We start from the raw sequence: 27,543 nt of genomic DNA on the forward strand, positions 1-27,543 counted from the left end.
TAACCTGCTTTTACAAATAATAAGATACAGACAACTGCTAGATTTTATAATTGCCTCATTTACCTTGGGCCAGGCAGATGTTTCACCTATGCTCGCTCAATAACCTCACCATCCATCTCCCAGCCCCCATCCAGTGCCGTCCACGCTCTATCCATAATCCCATAGTACTTGCTTATATTTTTCATCTGGGCCTTTTCACACCATTATTGGAGTCCTTCCGTTGGGCCCACGTTTTTTTCTCCACACTAACCCATTGTGTCGCCCTCCTTCCTCCTCTTTTCCCCTGTCTCCCTGTGATTCTCCTGTCCTCTCCAAGCCGGGGGAACCTTAGCTACTCATACCCCATTCTGCCTTGCCCAGTTATTGGCCGTTTAATCAACCAATTAGATACGTCTTAAGCAGGCTTACAAAACAAGAATAGGTGTAACCAGATCTTGAGGACAAGTGACACGCATCACACCAACCTCGAACAGCCGGGTATGGTGGTGCACATAATCCCAGCACTAAGGGAGGCAGAGGCAGGTGGATCTCTGTGAGTTCAAGGCCAGCATGGTCTACAAAGTGAATCCAGGCCAAAGTTGAGTACAAAAAAAAAAAAAAAAAAAGAACCTGAGAAATCACAGAAAAAAATGACTTCCCAAGCATACCCAGCCACAGAACCATTTAAGAAGTAACCTAGTACATTCTTAGATTCCTAAACACATTTTGGGAAATCTTGAGTACAAGTTTCATTGGCTCCCAAGTCCTTTTGTTGAAACACATGGCATAGTTGTAAACAAAAGAATTTGCTCCCAAAAGGAGCTGGGACACTTAGGGGTTGTCACTGCATTAAAAAAAAAAAAAAAAAAAAATCTTGCCAGTGTGCCTTTTAGTCAAGGACAGGTTAGTCTGAATGTACATCTATCCTCCAAAACTGCTACAAGTGGGTTTTCTACTTACGTAATTGGGTATTCTGTCTGTATGTCTGTGTACCACTAGTGTGTCTGGTGCCCAAAGAGGCCAGAAAAGGGCATTTGAGTCCCAGGAACCACAGTTAGAAGTTATAAGCCACCATTATGTGCTGGGAACTAACCCTGTCTTCACCCCTAAAGAAAAAGTGACTACACAATACTATCTACTTACATGCAAATTTAGCCAGGGGTGGTGGCACACACCTGTAATCCCAGCACTCAGGGAGGCTGAAGCAAGAGGATCTCTGTGAGTTCAAGGCCAGCCTGATCTAAAAATGGAGCCCAGGACAGCCAAGTCTACACAGACAACCCCTGACTAGAAAATAAAAACATGCATATTTAATTAGCATCTGTATGATGTGTGTTAGCTTTAGGGAATGTCTCAGCCGTCCACCTTGCTGCAGCAGTTTCTGCAAGTTTCCAGGGGACTGTCCCCTCTGCTGGGCTAGATATAACTGCCACTGCTTCCAGCTTTCTTCATGGTACCTGGGGACAGAATCACCTGCCACCAGGCTTACGGCCAACACTTTTACCAGGCCATCTATCTCAGCCACCTGAATACCTCCATTTTAAGTTGCAAACATTTCTCCATTTTAAAAAATTCATTGCAATTTAGGAAATGTGTACTAGGAGACCCTTAGGCATAAGTTCCACGGCATGTTTTGCCTACATGTATTTAAATTTGTACCTATTGGAGTGAGCTGATGGCTATACACCACCAGCCCAAGAATGGTTAAAATTCACATGCTAGCATTAACAAGCAGCTCTATAAGCCCTCCTCACAGTCGTGAAATGGATAGTTGTAACATTTTCATGGTACAGTTTGCATGCACAATGCACACAATACAGTGTGTGTGTGTAGGGCAGAGGGCAATCAAATCCCGTAATTAAACAGTCCCTGAGACTTAGCAGCACGGGTCTACCTGCTGAGCCAGACTGGAACTACAATTTTAAAATCAGACATGAGGGAACGAAAGAAGGGGAAAAAAAAAAAAGGAAGGTAGAAACTTGTTTCAGGACAACTGTTTCCTCCTCTCATTTCTTTCATGAATGTGAAAGGACTGAACTCTCTCCAAAGCTTAAACCCCACCCTCCAAAATTTCTGTATGTTGCTTTTATAATAGGAAAAAAAGGCAAGTCATTAACTCCTATCAAAATGAAAGTCTTAACTGACCAAGGCCTGTGTCCATTAAGAAAGCACTGTACTTTGAATGCAGTGTTTTTTAAAATGAAACTTCTTTGCTGCTGGCCAGGAACCACCTCTTGAACTATTTTCATAGCAATTAAGAGTCTACTGTTAATGGGTGCCGGAGCTCAGCCCTCCCAAAATGCTGCTTCTAAGTCACACTTCCATGCACAATTCTGGAAACCCATTTATTAAAAAAAAAAAAAAGTCAGCCAGGTGGAGGTGGTACACACTTTTAATCCCAGCACTCAGGAGGCAGAGGCAAGTGATCTAAGGACCCAGTTTAAATTCCCAGCACCCACATGGCAGCTCACACCTTTTTCTAACTCCAGTTCCAGGGGATCTGATGCCTTCATATAGACATACATGCAGCAAAAACACCAATAAACATAAAAATAGCCAGCTGCGGTGGCGTGTGCCTGTAATCCCAGCACTCTGGGAAGCAGAGGCAGGTGGATCTGCCTCTGTGAGTTTGAGGCCAGCCTGGTCTACAAATTGAGTCCAGGACAGCCAAGGCTACACAGAGAAACCCTGTCTCAGGAACACATAGGAAGATAGTAGAGACCATGTCTCAAAAAAAAAAACAAAATGTAAGATACTACATTTGAAAGTTCTTTAAATATTTAATAAACCATTTATTTGCAAATAAATAATGTATACCGCACCTAAACATTTAGAAACTAACATTCCACAAGGATATAACATCAAAATTGTAAATCAGAAAGAAATGCAACTTCACTGAGTTGGGATGCCAAAGCTGAGGTACTGACTGCTCCTGGCTGTTGTCCTACTCTAATGCTTACTCATGTGGGAGCAACGGCTTTTTTGTTGTTGTTGTTTTGTTTTTGAACAATACAAAACTATCCTTCAGTCACACTCAACTTACAGTCCAGATGACTTTATTTTCTATACTTGAACACGTAAAAACTTTTAAGATCCTTCAAAGGGGAAGATTATTATGAATCACGAGGTTAATCTACATGGATGGAGAAGTCATTTTAAAATACTATGCATGTTTTAAAATAAGTTCTCTTTTTCCATGTTCTGAATTAGTCTTTCTGAATGGACTGGTTACTAACCTAGCCTAAGTACAGGCCTAAAACTTAGGCAACCATCAAGATCCATGGACCTGAACCCAAAAAGGTGCTTCTAAGGCCTTTCAACCTGGGAGACACAGTACACCAATGACCCCACACTCTGAATACCAAGAAGCCGGAAATAAGGTGTGTGTTTTTACTTACATGTTAACAGATATTAACTCATACCTTTAAAAAAAAAAAAGAGTGGAGATCATATGGAGATCAGAGAACAACTCTGTATAACTAGAACCCTCCTTTGGGAGTTCCACAGATCAAGCTCACATTGTCAGGCTTACAAAGCAAGTTTCAGGGATCAAGCTCAGGTGCCAGGCTTACACAGCGAGTGCCTGTACCTGCTAAACCATCCATCTCTCCAACCCACAACTCACAACTGCTAGAGAACTAAGCCCTTTCAATAACTTAAATAGCCAGTCAGTCATAGCCTTTAATTCCTTTCATGAAAGCTACTAAATAAATAAAATGCTCTTATGTGAACAGAGAAAAATAAACTATCAAATACTTCTTATGTGGTCAGTTCTCAGGAGGGTCCATTACCATTTGCAGATGAGGAAGAGGACTCACTTCACTGAATGTAGTTCACTTCCAACTGTCCTTCCAAGTAGAGAGTATTAAAATAAGGATGAAAAAGGAGCTACACAGCCAATGCAAATTAATTAAAACCCAAATGTAAAATATATAGCCAAGAGAAAATTTCCTAAAACAAAATGAAACATTCAATATTCTTACTTTCAAGGATAAATTTATACAGTGAATTTTACGTAGACTAAGATACTTTTCTGCCTTTATTGGATACAATTAAAAATAAAACCCATGTTGTCTAACTTTGGAAGTTATATAGTTATGAATTCTATTTTTATGGCCAGGTCAGCTAGCTGAAATAAGTTAGCACAATCATCTGAATTGGCTGTCTGCATACTGGGCAGGGCTTATTCCTTTTTTTAAGCTTCTTTGCACATGTGAAACATGACATGAGATGTCCAGTTTTGCCATGAACAATACAGCCATTTTTAGGCCGCCCTTGACAAATCACACACGGTTCAACAGCACTGAGAGAGAAGCTAGACTCCATACTTTCTTCTTTGACTTGTGTTCTTTCCTTCAACTCTTTGACATCTTCTTGGGGGCTATAAACAATGCTACTGGAAGTTGATGGCTGGGAATAGTCCTCACTCTCTTGTGACTGGGAGGCCCACGTGACTTTATCATCACTTTCCTCAGGGCATGAATCTTTAGACTCATTCACTGTACTTTTCCTGCCATCTGGCACATCTAAGGCTTCTTCTGCCTGAGCTGAGTTTTCCAGTTTGGCTTTTTCAGAGTCTTCCCCTTTATCTTTCCCTTTATCTTCTGGAAGCCAATTCTCACGAAGGGTCCAACATCTGTTGCAGTGTGGTGGAAGTGGAGGATTCATTTCATTGCAAGAGGTACATTTCCAATAGTCCTTCAATAAAAGACAACATAACCTCTTTAGCTAGTAGTCAAAGCAAGGCTAGTTAGTAACTTCAGTATGCCTGAGGTAAAAGTGTATCACAGTTTAATTTTCAGTACTTCATATTTTACATAAAACAAGCAAAAAGAACATGAGGACTATAGTTAATACTGTATACCAAAATTAGCTAAAAAGGTAGATTTTTAGGAATGTTCCCTTTCATGCACACACACAGGAACTATGTAAAATAATAGATGTTTCTTTGACTGGAAGCCACAGAGCACTCTGCAAGCCTATTAAAGGATAGATTATTACCTCATCCACTTAGCTGAAGTAAATGACAGGCCATCTCTTCCTTTGCACCCACTTCCTTCAAAGCTCAATCCTGGATACTGCCTAGACACTACATTGTTGGGGTGATTTTTTTTTTTTGCATTGTGTAAAGGTTGTTATCCATATTATTCAAGAACTGACTTCTGTACCGAAGAGAGTGAAGTGACTGGTTTAATAAAGAGCTGAACGGTCTATAGCAAAGCAGGAGAGGACAGGCGGGACTTCCAGGCAGAGATAAGAATGCTAGGAAAGAACGGGGGTTGGGGAGTGGAGTGGAGTGGAGATTAGCCAGGCAGGGGAACAAACAGGGGCCAGGACTGAGAAGATGTCAAGCCATGTGGCAGAACAGATTAGTAAACGGGCTAATTTAAGTTCTATGAGCTAGTTGGGAACAAGCCTAAGCTAAGGTCAAGCTTTTCTATTAATAAAAGTCTCCATGTCATTACTTGGGCAGTTAGTAGGTCAAAGACAGTCTAGCAATAACTGGAGCCCAACATAGGTGATATTACACAATAAATCTAGAGAAACCTGCTCTTCCTAGAAAAGCACTTCCAAGACACCAATAACTAGGATTCTTTAAGACATGCTCTAAAGGCCACAGTTCAACTAGATATTCCCTATTTTCATCCGTAAGAGATCTTGTCAGCTACTGGAACTAAGATCTACCATTCTTGCCACAATCCAAAATATATGTCTCATTCCTATCAATGTTCTCCTGTGTTCTAATTGCCCAGTCTCTTCCTTGTCCCAACTGCTCTGCGCACACTTAGAAAGGCACTCTTTCACATCCCGCCTCATTACTGAACATATCCTATTATCTTCGCATAAACTGAAGGTTAAGTTCTGCCTGAAGACACTTCCTAGCGTACCCTGAATAAATATATCAGGTTTCCATTAGCCTGGCAAGCAGGCTAATATAGAAGCAATGGGGCAAAGTGTATGCACTCTGCCATACTGATTTTTGATTCTTATGTATGGCTTCCACTCATACCCCAAACCAACCAAAAGGTCTTACAGAGTAGTTTCAAGTCATCCAGTATGTTCAAGTTTAAATTCCACCCCATAAAACCAAACAAATGTAGCAACAGATCCCAGTACAACAGAGAAATACTCTAAGTCATGCAGTTTAAAGTTTTAACTATATATAATCACCTCATTTCAAGGAGTAAATTAAACATATTTTCCCAATTCTGATCTCAGCACTATGATTTTATTTCTGTGAAGTATCTATATACTTACAGCTAAGGAAATTTCAGGATCTCCCTCAAAGGAGTCTGCATCACTTTCTCCAGCCTGATACACTGTGACTCGATAGACCTATAAGACAAACTCATTATCATCAACTCAGTACCTTTCAAACAAGGCTGAATTCTTAGTAAGTTCTAAACTAATAGCTTGAGCCACTAACTGTCCATGAGAAGTTCTGAAAGGAAAGTCAAATGCAGTTCATGTCAAATAGGAAAAATAGGACAGTAAAATCTTTACCCACCAGGGCAAGAGTTATTAAATACTTAAAACCAAACAAAATCCTCAAGTAAACGTATGTTATAACTTTAGTTATTACCCAGAGGACAACCAGAAATGCTAAAGGTATAGTTACTCCCAAAAAAAAGAGATACATAGGTACTATTTAACACTGTTCTGTGTTTGACATTTGTGAAAAACAAATTAGTTTTAAGAAGGGGGAAACAGAAGTGATGACTCATGTCTTTGATCCCAGTACTCAGGAGGCAGAGACAGGCGAATCACTGTGAGTTCTAGGCCAGGTTGGTCTACAGACAGTTCAGGGTCAGCAAGGAATACATGGTGATACTCTGTCTCAAAACAAACAAACACACAAAAAACACAGTTCAGTCTCCTAAGTTTTTGACTTAGTAGTATGAGACTATAATATAAATAAACAATAAAGACACTATAAAAATTTGCCTCATGCACAAAGCAATATTCTATTCTGAACAAATCAAAAATCAAGACTTTCAAGTGACTCAGAAAAGATCCCATCTCCAGTCTTATTAAAAGGTGGCAAGCATGGAAACCCACCTCATCATCCTCATCCGAGAGCTCATGCCCTTCTTCACTCAGGCTGTAGTCTTCTGAATCGAGAGACTCAACTTCAAATTCTACACTAAACTGATCAGAAACTGCATCCTGATCCAACCAATCACCGGAATGTTCACTTACACCATCATCAAGATCCTATGGAGAAAGAATAAAGTAAACTTAAACACACTGCTTCTGGGCCTCATTAAGAGCTTCCTAATTCATCCTATGCCACTCTTTCTTAGGCTCAAACTACACAGATTTGACACTAGGTTAAGGTTCAAGGTTACTACATTAATTCCTAAATCAATCTTGACACTAACTTTTCCTACGATAATCTAAGTTTCTAAACTGCTTATCTTTCTTTAGCAAAGGCTCTGACAATACCATAAGAGCTCTTGCACATTTAATGACCTTTCCTACTTGTATGATTATTGATTACATACACAACCATTAATTATATGACGCATAACTACAAGTTTCTATTAAATACAGGAAGGCTAAGACCTACCTCAAACACACAATTTTTTTTTTTCTTTTTTGTTTTTTCAAGACACGGTATCTCTGTGTAGCCTCTGCTGTCCTGGACTTGGCTTTGTAGACCAGGCTGGCCTCAAACTCACAGCAATCCACCTGCCTCTGCCTCCCCGAGTACTGGGATTACAGGCGTGCACCACTGTGCCCAGCTTCAAACACACCATTAGTGTGTCAGGCAGAATTGGGTTGTTCTTTTAGGAGAGGGTCTTTCTCACTGCGTGGTCCTGGCTGGCCTGAGGCTGACAGGTAGACCACACTGGCTGTGAACTCTCTGCTTTCTGAAGCTGGGAGTAACGCCAGTGCCACCAACCCAGCAACATAGTTGGTTTTAAATAAACTTTGAGAATAACTTTGATTTGAAAAGCTTCAAGACAAAATTTTAAATTCTATCTATTTAATTGACTCCTCATTTTAGGCTTTAATCACAGCTTCAGTAGCTTCCGTCTATGTTAAGGATAGGAACACATAGGCTATAATCTTCTGAATCAAGAGCTGGGAATGGTGGTGCATGTCTTTAATCCCAGCATTCAGGAGGCAGAAGCAGGAGGATCTCTGAGAGTTCAAGACCAGCCTGGTCTACACAGCAAGTTCAAGAACAGCCAAGAGCAAGGACTTCATAGAAAGAGCCGTCTCAAAAAACAAAACAAGATTCAACTTCAATTCCTACCCTAAATTGATTGGCAACTGAATCCTAACTTACAACTGAGGAAAATACTTCATTCTAGAATTTAAAACACAGGCTTTCTCTGTTTGCTACCAGTAAGCTGTTTCACTTCAGGCACATTTCACTTCTAAAGAATATACAGTTACCTTGTAGTATAAAAACTATGAATTAAATGCCTATACAATCAACAAAAATTGTGCAGTCAAGACTTTCAAGTGATGCTGCTGGAACAGAAAAAGCAAGCCATCAAGAACCAGCTCCAATTCACAGCACAGACAGGACAATCACGTGTCCAGTGAGTCCAGTGTTCCTTCAGCAGCAATGACACTTCTATCTTGTCCACAGACCATGTTCTAAGTACCTAACAAGAACAGATTCTATTACATTAGCTAGAACACAGAGAGAAAGAGTGAGCGAGCAAGCGAGCGAGTGATTTGAGATGCAATTAACTGACAGAACATTTGCTTAGCATGCCTAGAGTCCCGGTTCAACCTCTAGCACTGAAAAGAAAGACAGCGAGATGGCCAGAAACCTATTTTTAAAAGCCCATCCGTAATGAATAAAATTAGCCTAACTTTAAGTTTGTATATTCATTAAACATTATCTAACCAGATCCAATTCCAGGCCACAAGTAATCACTCAAGCACTGTCTCCTAAGACTTATTAAATGTCTTCATTATTTAACTGTGGTGGTCTGCTATATAGGAATCAAGTCTACATAAGCACAATTTTACTTACAAGAATAAATGCAAAGTCTGACAAAGACGTGACTTAATACCGACTATACATATAAAAACTTGCTCTCAGGAGTCATCTACTGGGTTACGCAAGCACTGCTCTGCTCAGTACTCCGAAGGGAACCTCTCTGTTCTCATTGGTTTGGGAGAAAAAAGTATACATAATACAGTAACTAGAAGAGTAAAACAGGGTTTCCTATCACAACTGGTTCAGTGTTCTCTATGTTTTAAAGAATTATACAAAAATATCCAGACTACCTAGTACTGCCAAAAGGTGATATTCAGGCTGCTCAAGAAAGGCCGGTCTTAGCAAGCTATGAGCTCCTACATTATAACTGGCCTGGCTAAACACACCCATTGGTATTAGAGTGACATGACTGTTACGGGATTAAGCAACTGATCGAATTTTGAATATAAGGACCAGTTAGTAGGAGGGAACTCATGCCTGCAAACCTTGTCCAACAGCTGTAGCTATCAAAGGAACAGGTCCTAGGGTAGAGTTTACTATTATCATTTTCCTAATTACTTCATGCCTACAGATAATGCAGCATGTCAGCATGGTCTGAGTGAGTATCTGTCATTCACTGACCCAGAAATCAAAGGCCTACTTATCAACTAGCTCTGTATAACATAGGTTACTAACACAGGCACAGACAGTGAGAACCAGTACTGTCTTTACTGATACAGACCGCCAATTCAGCTAAACCTCCCAACATTCAAGAGACACCTAAAGCGAGGCCTTTAATTCCAGCCCTCTGGAGGCAGAGAGGCAGGTGGATCTCAGAGTTCAGTGTGAGTTTCCACAAGTTCTAGGCCAGCCAGGTTAACACAGTGAATCCTTGTCTTTAAATTCTCAAGAGCTAGAGGTATAATTCAGTGGTAGAGTGCTTCCCTAGCATGTGTGAACTCCTGGATTTGATCCTTGGCAAGGAAAACAAGCAAACAAACAACCAAAACAAACTAGCCTTAGATTTCTATATTATATAACTGAGCTGAATTTCCAGTTTCCTTCTCTTATTTAAAATATGTAATTTCTAGGTTTTTCCTTTTTTTTTTTAAGATTTATTTATTTATTATATATACAATGTTCTGTCTGCATGTTCACCTGCATGCCAGAAGAGGGCACCAGATCTCATTAGAGATGGTTGCGAGCCACCAGATGGTTGCTGGGAATTGAACTCAGGACCTCTGGAAGAACAGCCAGTGCTCTTAACCTCTGAGCCATCTTTCCAGCCCCTAAAATATGTAATTTCTAAATGTTCAGATTACTTTATGCTCCAAAACACCTGAGCTGAGTACTAGTACAGTGGTCCAAAGGTTCTCAGTAATGATGGAATTTGTATTTTGCCAGGCGCAGTGCTACTCTACTGTCCCATTAGGACTGGAAGAAGAAAACTCTAAATAGAAATAAAACTTTACCACTGGGTTCAGCAATCCTCTACTGTCCCATTAGGACTGGAAGAAGAAAACTCTAAATAGAAATAAAACTTTACCACTGGGTTCAGCAATCGTCTCACATGAAACATAGGCACTCTATTTACAGGCTTATCAGGACTGTAAGGACTAGATTATTTTTAAAGCCTTGTTTTATTTAAAACCAAAGCACAGGACTAGAGGGATGACTCAGGAGTTAGAGCATTTGTCGCACTTCAGAGAACCCAGGTTCCATTCCCCGCACCCACACCATGGCTCACAACCATCCCTAACCCCAGATCCATGGGATTCGACACCCTCTTCTGGCCTCCACGGGCACTGCCTGTACATGGCACTCATCCTGGCAGGTAAAACACTTACATATTAAAAAACATTTTTTTAAATACTCAAAACCAGAACACTACCTGATGCTCTGGGGTCTCTGTGGATTCACTGCTGCTGCTTCTTTCACAGCACATCCCTCTCAGCACACACAGAGCCAGGCTCTCATCAAAAGAAAGGGATCTGTGGCGCTTCCTCTGTCGGTCACCAGGCAGGTCATCTGCATTTTCTTCTACAGATTAAGGGAAATGGGTAGTTAAATCCATGTACTGTGACTGACTTATTTAGAAATTAAAATGCCTTCAGCACATAGTTATAACAAAATTTAATTTCAATTAAACAGTAAAGTTAACCGTTAACATTGGAAGAGTCAACAGTGTTTCATCGGCTCTGTCCAAAAGTACAAGTTCTACTTAAAAAATTCCAACCATCCAAACTTTATCTACACTAGTTACTATAAAGTTAATCAATCTAGGGCTTTCAGTGATCTAACAGCATACAATTTTTCTGTCAATACTAAGCTTTCAAAATAAGATTATTCTACATGTGGTAGCAACTTTTAACACCAGCACTTGGAAGGCAGAGGCAGGTAGATCTCTGAGTTGAGGGAAGCCTGGTCTATATAAAGACCTTGTCTCTAAAAGTAAGATAAAGGGGGCTAAAGAGATGGCTTGGAAGTCCTGAGTTTAATTCCCTGAGTTTAATTTAAAATCACATGGTGGCTTACAACCATCTATACCCCCTTAATGTCCTCTTCTGGCATGCAGGTGCACACGCAGGTAGAACACTCATGTACATAAGAAAGATAGATAAAACAGAAATCAAGACTTAATCTCCTTTTATTAAAGATACCAAATTTACGGGTCTAGACCAGTGGTTCTAAACCTTCTTAATGCTGTGACCTTTGAACGCAGTTCCTCATGCTATGGGAAGCCTCAACCATAAAATTATTTGTCGTTACTTCATGAATGCAGTTTCCCTACTGTTCTGAATCATAAATATCCGTTTCCCAATGGTCTTAAGCAACCCCAGTGAAAGATTGGGAACTGCTGTACTGGAGGAAGAACGCCAAACAACTACTCAATATGGCAAACAGATATTCATATATACCTGTCTCGCTAATTGCTCTCCTTCTAGATGAGGTAGTTGGTCTAGAAAATGAATCAGAAGATGAAGGCTTCTCTTCTTGTGGATCTTGAACAGGGTCCTAAATACAAAAGAAAAAGTTAAACATTGCAAAACAAACATAAAAACCTTGGCTGTTCCAAGTTGTTTTATATAGCCCTCCCAATTTTCAAAAACTATTTGTCATGAATCTAGAGAGATGGCTAAAAGATTACGAACATGTGCTGTTCTTGCCTGGATGCGTTTGGTTCCCATCACTCATGTCTGGGGCAACTCACAAGCACCTGTAATGGCAGACCCAATCAATCTCACACTCTTCTGGCTGGAGGATGCAGCCACACATAAACACACACTCACACACCCACAGACAACACACACACCTGGAAAAACTTTAAAAGGCCTGGCATGGTACTCAGGGAGGCAGAAGCAGGCAGAGCCCTTTGAGCTCAAGGCCAGCCTGGTCTACAAAGTGAGTATAAGACAACCAAGGGCACACAAAGAAACAGAAACAAAAACAGAAAAGAGAAAGAAAATCTTTTAAAAAGAAACACTGTATCAGAATAAGAAGTAAGGGACTAGCGAAATGGCTTAGAGGTTAAGAGCACTAGCTGCTCTTCCAGAGGTCCTGAGTTCAATTCCCAGAAACTACATAGTAGCTCACAACCATCTAAAATGAGATCTGGTGGCCTCTTCTGACCTACAGGCATGCATGCATGCAGAGCATTGTATACATAATACATAAATAAATCTTAAAAAAAAAAAAAAGAATAAGTAAATTACCTTCAGATCACTCCCACCTTCAGGCTGGTATCTGCTCTCATTCATCGATGTGCCAGAGTCTGAAGATTCTAAGAAAAAGTGATAACTGAATCAAAACAAACAAACAAAAAAACACAAGAATTCAACATGGACCAGTCTAATACAAGCTCTGTAAAATATTTAACCTTTCAATAAATGTTATTTGCACGCTGGAATATAAATTCAACTTTAAAACAGTAACTATAAAGTAAGATAAGCAAATTTTCAGACATACTAGCAGAGGAAACAAAAGTAGTACCACCTGCTAAATGTGGGGGAAAGAGGTTGTGAAGATCTATCTGGGAATATTTTGTAATTGCATGCATTCAAACTAGTATATGAAAGAAATTTCAGGCCCAAGAGATAGTATGTTAGAAAGCATCTAGATACAAATAATTCCTGTGGCACAAAATTAAAATTTATTCATTCTTAGTGAAACAGTAAAATGCAAAGTCACTGTGCAAAGAGTCGTGTGTCTTCAGCCAAACAGCACAAGATGTCATTCTTCTCAGAGGTTATCAAAAATCTTGCCTAACACCATCTTCTCAGGCTAAAAAGGTTTTAGTTCAAGAAATAAAGCTGATTTCCTAGCTCATAGAAATAGGCCCCCTTCCCCCTTGCTGGAGCAATCATAAAACTCCTAAATTAGAAGAAAATCCCTCTGAATAGAATTTTTTTAAAAGGAGGAGAAAAAAAAAAAGAGAGAAAGAAACAAACCACTAGGCACAATGATATATATCAATCACCCCTTAGATCTGAGGATTACAAATCTGAGGCCAGCCTAAGCAACTCAGTGAGACTGTCAACTAAAATGAAAAGGGCTGTAGGTAATTTCAGTGGAAGAGACCTCAATTAGCGTGTGTGAGGTCCTGGGCTCAATGTCCAGTATGGGAAAACAAATAACAGAGCATAGACAAGCAAATTGTATTTGAAATACAAACAAAAAGTATTAAAGCATGTGAAAAAAGATCAACTTGAGAAAAAATGAGCCAAAAAACCTGGTTAAGACCAGGTATTTGATATGCAATGTAAGGAAGTAGGTATTAAGAGGATCCCAAGAGTCTAACTCATGAAAAAGTGTGGTACCACTCATCAAGAGATGGCTGTAAGTAGGTCAAAGATTCAGATTAGAAAATAACGAATTTAAATGAGTTCTGCAAGTTTTACAGAACCAAGCTCTCAAAACATCAAAATTCCAGAGCTGCAATAGACAAATTTATCCAAAATCACAATCAAATCCCCTTTGCTACCTCCCTGAGGCACTTCCATCCACAATGAAGCCATGTCTGAGCACTGAGTAAGGACTCTAAAATGATGAGTCAACACAATTAATTGTTTTGCATAATGGCATTATAGGGAAGGCCATTGAATCCGTAGTAGATAGGCTGTATTATATGGAAAATTTGTCTTAGTATATGTGATAGTTATGAAGCAAATATAATAAAGTGTGATGTGGCTGACAGCACTTATCTAGGATTTTCAAAATTAGTCTAACTAAACCTAAACTTAAAACCAAAAATAAAACCTTCTAGTAATTTGTCAATGTTTATTTAAATGAATGACTATTAGAGACTTGAGAAAATTCAAAATAATACTACAGATTCCATAACTGTGTATTGTGCTACGGGTTTACTTCATAAAGAACCTTAGCAGGTCACCAGTAATTCCACCATTTATGAGGCAGAAGCCAGGACAGGACAGCTACTCTGTCTCACAAAAAAGTCTCAAGTTGGCAACTTAATCATTACTTTGTTCTGGGTTAAGGTAAGAACCTGGTTGGCCAGGCAGGGTGACGTACACCTGTAATCCCAGCACCTGGGGAGGCAGAGAAAGGTGGATCTTTGAGTTCGAGGCCAGCCTGGTCCACAGAATAAGTTCCAAGGTAGCCAGGACAAAGATACCCTGTCGAAGAGTGTCGGGGAGGAGGACTATCAAGGGGCCAGGCATAACGAAACACAACTTCAGTTCCAGCATTTAGGAGAGAGAGGCAGGTGGATCTCTGTGAGTTCAATGTCAGCCTGCTCTACATAGTGAGTTCTAGCCCAACCAGGGCTGCATAGTGAAAGCCTATCTTATTAAAGAAAGAGAAGAAAAAGGAGGAATATTCTTTCTTTAAAAATAAAATATGAAAATACTATCCATTTGTGTACCTTTATAGAATGAAAACCAAGCACTTTTATTATATTCTCAAAAAGGCTGCATTCCAAAAGTAATGAGTTATGTCAGTGTCAGTCTGGGTATGTAGCTCAATGTCACAGTGCTTGTGAACCACACATGGGGACTTATGTTCAATTCCCAGCACCACAAAAAGAAAGAATTGAAAGTAGAGAGGTAAAATGCTGCTTACCTAAAAATAAGGTCAGTCTACTCAAGAAACAAAGAGAAAGAATAGGAAGGGCAAGAAAAGGGAAATGAAATCTCATTGTGTCAAGGTACTACCTAGGTAATTATAAAATATTACTTCCCAAAACATCTCAATATATTTCAAGGTTTGATCTTACTTCTACCAGTTTTTAACATTATCTGTTTTTCAAAAGAAATCCTGATAAAAACCAAGGTTTCAACAGACATAACAAAGCATTCAACTTTGTATTATAACTTTTCATAATAATAAGTTTTACTTCATATACATTTCCTATTCAAGTTAAAACTCCTATTATAATTATGCATAGAGTAACTTTAAAAAAGAATCAGTGAGCCTGGCAAGCTGGCTCAAAAGAGAAGGGTACTTGCCAAACCTGATAACCTGAGTTCAATTCAAAGTTTGATCTTCAAGAACCCCATGATGGAAGGAGGACTGACTTCCTCAAACTGGCATGTGACTTCCAAATGTACAGCACGGTGCACAAGAGTGCTCACATACAACTAAGTGTCATTTTTTAATTTTAAGAAACTCATGGGCTGGACAGATGGTTCAGTGGTTAAAAGCACACACTGCCCTTACAGCAGACCTCAGTTCAGTTCTGGGCACTCATGTAAAGTATTTCAAAACAACTCCAGGGAAATCTAACCCTCTGGCATCTATGGACACCTGCACTCATGTGTACATATCCGCATAAAGGAACACATAATGAATTTTTCTTTTTTGAGACAGTGTCTCGTTATGTAGGCTTGGCAGAGCAGGTCCACCTGCCTCCCAACTGCTGAAATTTATAACATCAGGCTCCATGATTTTTCTTTTCTTTTTTTTTTTTCCTTCCAAAAGAGGTGCTGAAGAGATGGCTCTGGAAGTTAAGAGCACTAGATACTCTTCTAGAGGTGGCAACTCACTCACAATAGTCTAACTCCAATCCTAAGAAACCCAATGCCCTTCTTTTGGCCTCTCTGGGCGTTACACACATATGGTACACAGGCATACATAAGGCAAAACACCCATACACATAAAATAAAATGAAAAATGTGGTTGTTTAATTTTTAAAGCTAGAATGAGAACCTAACTAGTACAGCACTTTCTAAAAGCATGGGTGAGTCTGAGTTCAATTCCTAGCAGTGCTGAATGAATGAATGAATGGATGAATGAATGCCAAGAGGACTACAACCCCAGCTTGGAAGGGGAGCAGGAAAACTATGTTCTAAACCAGCTTAGCCAATTTTATAGGGATGCAGTCTCAAAACAAAAGTAAACAGAGTCTGGAAATATGCCTCCGTGGTTAAGTGCACTGGCTACTCTTCCCAAGAATCTGGATTCAGTTCCCAGCACCTACACAGCAGCTCACATGTCTGTAACTTTCATTCTAGGAGACCTAATGGCCTCTTCCATCCTCCACAGGCACTGCACACACATAGCACACAGACATACAGGCAGGCAAAACACACAAATAACTTAGAAAAAAAAAGTGGGCACTGAAAGAGCTGATTAAAAAATAGAGTTAGAAACATAAAATTTAAGCACATAGTGACAATGTCACATGCTAGGAAAGCATTCTACCAGTAAGTATACATCCAAGTCGCCATATTAAGGACTGGCAAGATGGCTAATTAACCAGGTAGAAGCACCTACCATACGAGCCTAACGATCTGAGCTGGATTTCCAGCAATGACATGAAAGGTAGGTGAACCAGTTCCAAAAGTTGTCTTCTGACTTCCACATGTACACCACTGCTACCTGTGTCTCAGCTCACACAAAGCTACTCAGATGATCCTCAGCTACATAGTGAGTTTGAGGTTAGACTAAGATACATAAGACTTTGTATCAGAAATAACGATTTTTAAAGTTATGTTTATAGTATTCAAAATTAACTTACCTTGCTGACCTACGACCACCAAGTTTCTGTAGATCATTGTATATATTTTCCTTGCAAGGAAAAAAAAAATTATAAATAGAGAACCTACAGCTGAGAGCAATTAGATCCACTTACACACCCACACAACTAATGACAGGGCTGGTGTCAAAATAGGTCAGGCCTGGTAACCTGAGTTGACTCCTGGGGACCACATGGTGGAAGAAAGGAGAACTGACTCCTGACCTACATGCTTATAGTGGGGCATATGCAAATGTATGCACACACGTGACAAAACCAATAACAAACAGGTTTTTAAGATTCCAGAGTTCAGGGCTGGAGAGATAGCTCCGAGGTTAAGAGCACTGGCTGCTCTTCCAGAGGTCCTGAGTTCAATTCCCAGCACCCACATGGTGGCTCACAGCCATCTATAGTGAGATCTGGTGCCCTCTTCTGGGCTGCAGACACACATGCAGGCAGAATGCTGTATAAATAAATAAATCTTTAAAAATAATAATAAAAAAAAGATTCTAGAGTTTGGGTTCTCAAACATTATGCTACAACAGCCCTCCACTGGAGGGAAAAAAAAAATCAGGGCCAGGAGTGTTAACAGCAGTAGAACCCCAAAACTCAATCCAAATTTTAGCATTTTGTATATCTGGTCACAGCTTAGCTCTGAGAGAATACAGACTGAAGTGAGAGATGCAATGATTGCCCAGCTGACATTTTATAACTGCCCACACAGAAGGCTTACCTGTGCTCTTTCACAGAGAAACTTGGCACTCCAAACAAATCTCCTAGAAGATCATTTGAACAATACACAATATGCTGCTGCTTCTCATCATATAATCTTTTAGTCATAATATACTGGCCAAGATAAAATATAATCTGGAAGAGAAATATAGTTGCAAAGTATTAAACTATGTAACAGTTTCACACACATTCAGTAACACCCCATTTTCTGAACAAGATTACACTAACAAACACATCCACAACTATGTACTCCAAACATTGTGTATACAGAAGCTTCTTTTAAACACTTTCAAGGTGATGGAAAATAGAAATAATTAGTTCATATTAGTTAAATGTGGGGTTTTTTTTCTCCCTTTTTTTTCTTATAAAATTTAAGTTTGTCCAAAAACCTACATACTAACATACTATACTAGGAAAGAAAAAAGGGCAAAAATGCAAAAAAAATTGAAGAAAAAAAAAAATCAAGTCAAATACAGCAATGAATTAAGAGCAATGATAAATGTTACAAACATACACTTCCACTGCTGAGGTCATCACAGAGGAGGACAGGAAATCAATGACATCTCCCAATGGAGTTATTTCAATTATTAATGTAATCTACACTAAATAGTCCATCAACCATCACTATTAAATTATATTCCATGTATGCCATTATGTCAGCTTAAACAACATACTTTGTTATTCCAATACAAGCTCAGCAGCACATTTGATGGTACATAGTGCAGTTTTAGGTATAGCTTCATCATCCTGACAGCCACAGAATTGTTATCACTGTAGAGTATACCAACACCTACCACCAAACACAAACACACACACACACACAAAAAAAAAAACCATAAAAAAATTGAGAAACTAACCCAGGACTTGACACCTATTTCAGCGCACTTTCATCTATCCCACACTGTTTTCAGTTCTTTCTCAAGTGCCCCCGAATAAAGATCTTATAACTAACTCTAAACCAGTAGTATCAGATCATATACACACCCTATAAGTCCCACCTCCAGATTCATCCAGCTGTGGACCTAAAACATTCAGAAATATGTCCTGAATATAGAAATGTTTTTCCATGTCGATACTCCTTGAATACAGCATTAACAACTATTTATATTATTATACATAACCTAGAAATAATGTAAAGCATAAAGGAAGCAATACAAGCATCACACACCAAGTCTCATGATGCCCTGTAGAAAGCAGAGGAAGGCCACTGGGCAGCCCACTGCACATGGCTTAACAGAAGCTATCTAAATCTTTTTGACGGCCTTGATCTATCTTCTCACAACTACTGCTAAATCCATACGTGTTTGCTTTCTTAACTGATTTGATAAAGGCCAAAGTTAATAACCCTAGAAACATCATTTAATACTTGAGACCTAACCAGCTAAGCAGGAATCAATCAATCAATCAAACAATCACTTTTGGTTTTTTGAGACAGGGAGTCTCTGGTAGCCCTGGCTGTCCTAGAACTTGCTCTGCAGACCAGGCTGGCAATTAAAGGCATTAAAGGAATTAAAGGCATGTTCTACCAAGCCTAGCACAGTTCTTTTTTTTTTTAAACTAGAAACCCAGAGAGAAGGAAGTACTATAAAGTTCTTGGCATTTTTGTGTTGTGAATTCATCTGACAGACTCGTAAAAGCCTGAGATAACTCCTCAGAATCATTTAAGTTCATCAAAATGGCGAATTAATGATCATATGCTTTTACTTATTTTAACTTTTAAAGCTGTATTTACTTTGTGTGTATGTGTGCACACACAACAGTGGAAATCAAAAGACAATTTGAGGGAATTAGTCCTCTCCTCCCAAGTCAGTCCTGGGGAATCAAAGGTTATCTGGCTCGGTAGTGAACATCTTCACCACTGAGCCAATCTCACCTGCCCAATATATGTCTTTTAAATTAACAAAATACTGACAATAAGTTTAATAAGTTTGATTTTAATACAGTGAAGAATAAAAGAATATGTTGATAAGGCACAGCACAGGAAAATATTTTCAAGTTTATGGGTGACAAATCAGAAGACACTACAAATAGTTTGTTGCTTATATTTATAATTGAGGGGGAAAAAGCAAATTTCAGTTCAAACTTAGTGAAAATAAAGATAATTTCTTTGCCATCCAAATTATTGGATTCCCTAAATTTTATCCAAGGATTTCTTGGGCATGCCTGGATAGCAGGTTTGAACTTGTACTCTAGAGATACAAGAATACAGCATCTGTAGTGAAATTCTCAGGTGAGGTGATTCAGGTACATACGTTCGGTTTTATGGATAAAACACTGCATTGTTCTTTACCTTAAAATTTGCTCATAAACTATTGTTTTCAGTGAGACTGGGCAATTGCAGACAGAATTTAGTGTGACTGAGATACAGCTCTCCCACTCAGGTTAAATCTTGTTTAACTTAATACTGAAATTCTTTTCTTGAACTGGTCAGTGGGTTCTTCTCAGGCACACTGTTAGGAACTTCTCAAAGGGTATTTTCTAGGAGGAACCTTGGTATTCTTACTTTCCTACTGCCTGTCAACAGTGTCTGTGATCAATGGACATGTCGAAATATTCCTAAGATTCAGCCCAGTGTGGTGGCGCACACCTATTATCCCAACACTGAGGGAGGCAGAGGCAGGCAGATCACTGTGAGTTCAAGGCCAACCTGGTCAGTCTACAAAGGGAGTCAAGGACAGCCAAGGCTACAAAGAGAAACCCTGTCTCAAAAAAACAGTAACAATTACGCACGCTCGCACGTACCAAAAAAAAAAAAAAAAAAAAAAACCTGACTAATTGAAACTCAGGCAGTGGTGGTGCAACACCATTAATCCCAGCACTCAGGAGGCAGAGGCAGCCTGGTCTACATAATGAGTTCCAGGACAGCCAGAGCAACGAAGAGACCCTGTCTCAAAAAACAAGAAAGGAAAGGAGGGAGGGAGGGAGGGAAAGTCATACAAATTAGAATTTTTAGCTTCAAAATATAGTTCCAATGATCACAATCCTTGCTTATTACAAAATCTTTCTATATGACCAATGTTACCCACAACCTTGAAAAAAAATTCTACATATGGCTGTATATAACTATTAAGACATCAGTTCTCTCAGTTATGCTCACCTCTTTCATAGTATAAATATCTTTTTGCGCACCAACAGACTTTAGCAACTTCAAAAGCAATGGTTTTGGTCTAACCTGTAAAAGAAAAAAAAAAAAAAAAAAGGCTGCGTTACACTGATGAAAGTACTCTATAGCATAAGCCCTGCAAGTATGGCCAGAAAGAAGCCCAATACAGGCAGCAAAGACCATGTTTAATGATTTTACACTAAGTGAAATAGACTTCATAAACAGAAGAGCACACATCACCAGAGTTAGAAGAGAAAAGGCTTTGGGAAAAACTATTAGACAATTATCGTGAAGTCATCAAGTACTATCAGTTGTGATTAAAAAAAAAAAAAAAAAAAAACAGTATCAAGAGGCTGGAGAGATGGCTCAGGGATTAAAAGCACTTGCTGCTTTTGCAGAGGACCCAAGTTCAGTTTCCAGAACCCCCCCATCAAGCATCTCCCAACTGCCTGAAACTCCAGTTTCAGTGACCCAGCACCCTCCCCTGGCCTCTGTAAAGACTGCATCTACATGGGAAAGTGAGCACTGCTTTCTTCCTCCAGCTCTTCTCATCTGCCTACTACCACAGACTAGGTGAGATCCATGCTTACTGTACTCAACAATTCCATGAGTCTGCCATAAGAGAACTTACAGAATGCAGGAGGAAAGTCTGTACCTTAGGATGAAACCTATCACCAATCTATTATACACGAGATTCCTGACTGCGAGAGAAAAACTCTAAGTCAAAAAGTTAACAAGCAATTCAAAGACTACAATTCATGTCCCTCCAAACACCCATTTCTAATTACTTATTGATCATTTACAATACACCCAAAAATCTAAATAATAGTCACACAAAAAAAATTACATATGACCTTATTTAATGCCAGGGGATGGAGAGATGGCTCAGTGTTAAGAACACTGTCAGCTCTTCCAGGGGTCCCACGTTTAATAATTCCCAGCTACCACACGGTAGCTCACAACTATCTATAATTTGATCTGATGTCCTCTTCTGGCATGCAGGCAGAGAGTGCTCATATACATAAAAAGTAAATAAATCTTAAAACAGCATGCCAACAACATTAGAAGAGCCAGAAGGTTACTTTTTGTCTAGCCAGCTTAAAAGGCAAGAGGTGGTGGCACACACCTGTAATCCCAGCACTCAGGAGGCAGAGGTAGGTGGATCTCTGAGTTTGAGGCCAGCCTGGTCTATAGAGCGTAGTACTGTATGAACTATAGGAGTGAATACATGACAGTACACTTTAGTTACAAAAACAGGTAGCTGGTTAAATTTTACCCAGAAACTACAGTTTGTCTGACTCGAATCTAGCTTTCCCAGCAGGAAGATAATAGTGTGTGTGTGGGGGGGGGGGGGGGGGGCAGAAAAGATTATCTTAGAAGAGCACTTGCTGCTCTTACAGAGGCCCTGGATTTGATAGCCAGCACTCACATGATAAATCAAAACCATCTGTAATTCCAGCTCCAAGAGATCTGACACCCTCCTCTTGCTATTGTAGGCACCAGATGGCCACATGATATACATATACACACAGGCAAAACATTCATATACATAAAATATAAAACAAATCTTTAAAAATAACTGGACAACTGCCACCTAACTGGCAAACTGTCACCCACAAAGACACTGGTGAGCCTGGCCTGGCAGCCAGCACCCATGTGCCATGATAAAGTGGCATTATACTCACTACAACCCAAGTCTGAAGTCAAAGTTTATTACCACTATACTTGCACTATACTAAAGATGCTCCTGTTCTTCACGGCTTTAATAACCATGGCTCCTATGAGCTTGTTTCTTTTGTTTTATGCATATGGATGTTTTGCCTGCATATGAGTTTGTGTACCACTTGCGCCCATGGTCCCCACAGAGGCCAGAAAAGAGTGTCCGATCCCCTAGAACTGGAATTACAGACGGCTGTGAACCACTGTGTGGGTGCTGAGAATGGAAGCCAGGTCCTCTAGGAGTAGCCAGCGCTCCTAGACACGTAGCTGTCTTTCCCTCTCAGGACAGTATTGCTTATGGCTCCACTGTTGCAGTGGTTGTTGTTCATATGGTACTAGCCCTATTTGTCAACATGGCCTAGAATTCAGCCTCATGATGTAGTGTGAAGACAAACAGGACTGAAGTGGACACCACCTTTACATGGCATTTAGTTTACTTTTTAAATAGCGTTAAATGCTTCTAGGGTAAGTACACTGAGTTGACTAAAGATAAAAGGTTGTCTGAAAAACCAGGGTGAGAAGCCATGTAACATGACTGTATGCTCTTTGTATCTGCAAGACTCAATTTTTATAGTCTGACACCACCACATAAACCATCATCTTTGTATATTGCTTTTTGGTATTTTTAAAGACTTTATTTTACATGTATTGGTGTTTCTCCAGCATAAACGTAAATGCATCAAGTGCATACAATGCTCTTGGAAGCCAAGAGGCCACGGATCCTCTGACTCAGAAGTTACAAGAGGGATGAGCTACCCTGCCCTTGATGGGAATCAAACCTGGGTCCTCTATAAAAACAGCAAGTGCACTTAACTGCTGAACCAACTCTCTAGCCCCACTTTTTAAGACTGTTTAGCACAATTTTTTTAAATAATTTATTTAATTTTATTGTATGTGCATTAGTGCGAGGATGTCAGCTCCTTTGGAATTGGGTTACAGACAGTTATGAACTGCCATGTGGGTGCTGGGAATTGAACACAGGTCCTCTAGAAGAGCAGCCAGTGCTCTTAACCACTGAGCCATCTCTCCAGCCCCCTTAGCACAATTTTAAAATGTATTTTGTAAAGTGCATTTTTCCCCCTGAAGACCACACAAACTGGTTATCAAATACCAATGGTCAGCCCTGAAAACATACATACAAATGACACCATTCAGAGTGAGCAGGTTGTCTTTAGGAATGCAACATGTATTAGGCATGTAATAGTAATTTTAAAAGGGGTTATGAATTTGAGAGAAAGGGGTATATTGGAAGTTTTGGAAGAAGGAAAAAGGGAGAAATGGTATAATTATAATCTGAAAAAGTTTTAAAGATTTAGTTATTTACGTATTTTATGTATATGGGTGCTCCTTCTACATGTAAGTCTGCATACCACAAGAGGGCATCAGATCCCATTATAGATGGTCGTGAGCCACTATGTGGTTGCTTGGAACTGAACTTAGGACCTCTAGAAGAGCAGCCAAGAGCTCTTAACTGCTGAGCTATCTTCCCAACCCATAGAAAAATTTTTAGAAAAGAAATGGAAACAAAAAAGGATATTTATGAACTTTATTTTCATATTAAATAATTCAGTCTTCGAAGATTTGAATATCAATGTTTGTTTTTTGACAGAGTTCCTGTGTAGCTTGGCTGTCCTGGACTCGCTTTGTAGAGCAGGCTGGCCTCAAATTCAAGAGTTCTGCCTGCCCTTGCCTCTCCTAATGCTAGGATTACAGGCATGTGCCACCATGCCTGGTTAAAAAAAAAAAAAAAAAAAAAAAAAAAAAGTTTCTTTTTTTAAATATAGAACACTTCACAAATTTGCATGTCATCCTTGCACAGAGGCCATGCTAATCTTCTCTGTATCCTTCCAATTTTAGTAGATGTGCTGCCGAAGCGAGTGCAAAAAGCCAGTTTCTTATGAAGGCTTACAAGACAAGAGTTGATTTAAAAAAAAAACCTACCATAAAAACACAACACTTTATAATCTTAAAAACAATTCCATGTAAAGATCTACATATAAAAGTTTTAAAATGGGGCTGGAGAGATGGCTCAGAGGTTAAGAGCACTGCTCACTCTTCAGTCCTGAGTTCAATTCCGGACAACCACAAGGTGGCTCACAACCATCTATAATGAAATCTGGTGCCCTCTTCTGGCGTTCAGGTGTACAGGCAGGCAGAACATTGTATAAATAATAAACTAAATAAATCTTAAAAAAGAAAAAGAAAACCACACTTAATAAATTAAAAAAAAAAAAAAGGAACTTGGTGAGAGGCATGGGAGAAGAGGGAAAGGAGGGTGGAATTGGAGGAATGAGTGAGGGGGCTACAGCTGGGATACAAAGTGAATCAACTATAATTAATATAAATTTTTTTTAAGTTTTAAAATGCTATATAAAAATACTATACATATGTGCATAATCTTGAAATGGAAGAATTCTTCTGAAGCATTATAAGAAAATTCAAGTCATTAAAATAAACAATTTTGACTTTATAAAAATATTCTCAAGTACTTGTAAAAAATTTTTAAGTTAACTATACTTGAAATGCAGAGATTTAGAGAATTATGTAAGCTACTAAGAAAAATGCAAAAGGGAATTAAAAGGGAGAGAAGGGGAAAAGGAGAGGGAAGGAAGCGGGGGAAGAAGGGAGATTTTGGGCAAACCTCAGAATAAACAGGTTATTTAACAAATAAAAGGATGTGCTGCCTCACCTGAGACATGAGATGTGCAGACTGAAACAGTCCAGGATACATTTTACTGCCAAAAGAGCAGTAATGGTAAGAACTGACTCACAGTTTATGACATATTTTATAAAGAACTAGAAGAGGAATTTGAAGATTTCTGACAAAGAAATGCTGAACATTTAAGGAAATGGAAAGCTAAATATCTTGACTTGCATGCATGTACCAAATCGCATTATTCCTCATAAACATGCACAAATTGCGCCCGCACACACACAAGCTGGTAATATTCAGTGTTGGCAGGAGTGAAGACTGTCATAACCTCTGCTCAATGAGTTACTAGTGTTGAAATCAAATGTGCTTATTCAGGATTTAAGGTTTCTATTTCCCCTCTCTTACCGAGTAACATGCTTTTGTTGTTGCTGTTGGTTTTGTTTTGTTTTGTTTGTTTTTTGTTTTTGTTTTTTTTTCAGTTTTTCAAGACAGTGTTTCTGTAGCGTTGGGACTACAGGGGTGTGCCACCAAGCCCCCTGCTCCACATATTTTTCTCAAAAACATGAGGCAATTTTTGCATCGAATGACTAAAATCTTTACAAAAGGCACACATTACTTCTGTGACTTTCAGATTATCATTCAGAAAGCTGAACGGTGGTAGAACACCACGTCGGAAGCCTCAGCATCCACACTTGGTACTGGAACGCATTCTAAAAGCCTGCCTCGGGTGAAGGAAGGGCTATGGAAATGCAGATCTTACTATTCGCTCTCTAAAGCAATTACAACCGAAAGTTGAGCGTTCTCAGCAAAACACGCAGCGACAGGTAAAGAACTGTGCTTTTTACTTGATTACCTGGTAAAACAAGGTTATTTTTGCACACACACTCAAGACAAAAATACCAACCAGAGCCTCTTGTTCCGAAGCTGGAATCTGTGAGGTGCTCACAGCACCCTCAGTAGACACTGACATGCTGGTATTGCACACTGGCCTACAAGCAGGAAGAAGAAGAAAAAAACACACACGATAAAAACTTGAAATGGTAAAAAAAAAAAAAAAAAAAAAAAAAAAAAAAAAAAAAAAAAAAAAAATCCGCGAAATACGCATTTACAAAAGACAGCTCTCAAAATCACAACTACGGCAGCGAGGGGTTCTTTACCTGGATCCACGCGGGAAACGCGGCGTCGCCGGGGAGGCCACCGGTCCCGGTCTCCGCTCGCCAGCAGACAGCTCCGGGGGGAGAGGCAGGGTTTAAATAGCCCCAGCCGGAGGCAAGTCAGGACATAGCTCCTCCGAGGGCCGACGCGGAACGTGTCCAAACTTGACCTGCCCGACAGGAAAAGCTGAGTCAACTCGGGGCCGCACGGTCCCGCCGCCCGGCCTCGCCCGAGCCGGAAGCCGCGTCGCAGAGCGCCGGGCACCTGTTACCGCCTCGACCCCTGCCGAGAGCCGGGAACGACCCCGGAGACGACCCCGGCCGCTGGGCCTGCCGGGAGACCCCGCTCTTCTCGCCCCTCCCGGCGCGCGCCAGCCGAGGCCCCGCCCTCAGCCGCCCCAGGACGCCAGGGCCGCGCGCCAGCAAACGGTCGCCCAGCCCCGCGCTCCGCGCCCCGCGCCCCCCGCGAGCCGGCCCGGGCTGCGACTGGGCCACGGAGGACGCGGGCGGCCGTCGGGACCCTGCGCCGCCCAAGCCCAGCACGGAGCCTCGCGTCCGGCGCCCACCTGCTACTCCCCGCGCGGCCTCCGACCCCTCAAGGGGAGCGCGGCCTGGGCCTGAGCGACCATTTCGCTCGGCAGCTCCAGCGACGGCGGCTCCCCGGGCCCCGGGAGGCCCCGCGACAAAGCGGAGTTGAGCGGCGCGCGCCCCCGACCGCCGCGGGCTGAGCGCCGGAAGCCGCGGCTCATCCGGGCATCCGGGCGCGCGCTCGCCCGGCGCTGCAGCGTGGACCAATAGGGGACCGGCGCGGGGGGCGGGGGGTGGGACTTGGCAACTGCGCGGTGCGTGAGCGCGCTGCACCCTTCAGCACCGTTGATGGGCTTGGGGGTTTTTTGTTCTTCCTGTTTCTTGTGTTTACACCTCAAACCGCAGTGGTTACTAGGTAAATTCAGTTCGTATCCAAGTGTTGCTGCTATCAAAACGAAAGCAAGAATAACAGCTGTGTAGTATTTAGAACCCATCCCTCCAGCAGCTGAAGTTGTATGCAAATGAGTCATTTTCAGACTTTTTAAGATAAAAATAGGGCTGGGGAGGCGGCTCGATGGTAAGGACTGCGTACCGCTCCTCCGTTTTAGGCTTTCATCACCCACGCCGCGCAAACCTCTTAACTGTACCTCCAGAGGACCCAACACCTGGTCTCCACGGGCAGCTTGCACTCACGTGCACAGACACATAATTAAATTTTTAAAAAAGCCATAGACGTACACTGCAGTGTTTCAAAACTTT

The 27,543-nt window shown here is 40.6% G+C and overlaps 1 protein-coding gene and 1 non-coding gene across 4 annotated transcripts; both read right to left on the reverse strand.

The window, feature by feature from the left end:
• Positions 1-2,747: 2,747 nt before the first annotated feature.
• On the reverse strand, positions 2,748-27,012 carry Mdm2 (MDM2 proto-oncogene). Of its 3 annotated transcripts, none has more exons than XM_055625979.1 (12): positions 26,823-27,012; positions 26,260-26,426; positions 26,007-26,091; positions 20,725-20,799; positions 17,629-17,762; positions 16,899-16,948; positions 12,637-12,704; positions 11,842-11,938; positions 10,815-10,960; positions 7,039-7,194; positions 6,238-6,315; positions 2,748-4,677 (listed from the first exon to the last, which is right to left on the reverse strand). In XM_055625979.1, exons 3-12 carry the CDS (start codon positions 26,070-26,072, stop codon positions 4,105-4,107), a joined length of 1,443 nt encoding a protein of 480 aa, XP_055481954.1. In that variant the 5' UTR covers positions 26,073-26,091; positions 26,260-26,426; positions 26,823-27,012; the 3' UTR covers positions 2,748-4,104. The 3 variants fall into 3 exon arrangements, with proteins under 3 accessions (XP_055481954.1, XP_055481953.1, XP_055481955.1); XM_055625978.1 differs by having other exon boundaries at positions 10,815-10,963; positions 26,823-27,011; XM_055625980.1 differs by lacking the exon at positions 26,007-26,091 and having other exon boundaries at positions 10,815-10,963; positions 26,823-27,011.
• LOC129690544 (U6 spliceosomal RNA) lies at positions 24,224-24,330 on the reverse strand. Its single transcript, XR_008722302.1, has one exon. It is a non-coding gene; the product is annotated as a U6 spliceosomal RNA (small nuclear RNA).
• Positions 27,013-27,543: the final 531 nt, after the last annotated feature.

Source organism: Psammomys obesus, unplaced genomic scaffold, assembly GCF_907164565.1.
Source record: "Psammomys obesus unplaced genomic scaffold, mPsaObe1.curated_primary_1811, whole genome shotgun sequence".
NCBI classification, from domain to species: domain Eukaryota; kingdom Metazoa; phylum Chordata; class Mammalia; order Rodentia; family Muridae; genus Psammomys; species Psammomys obesus.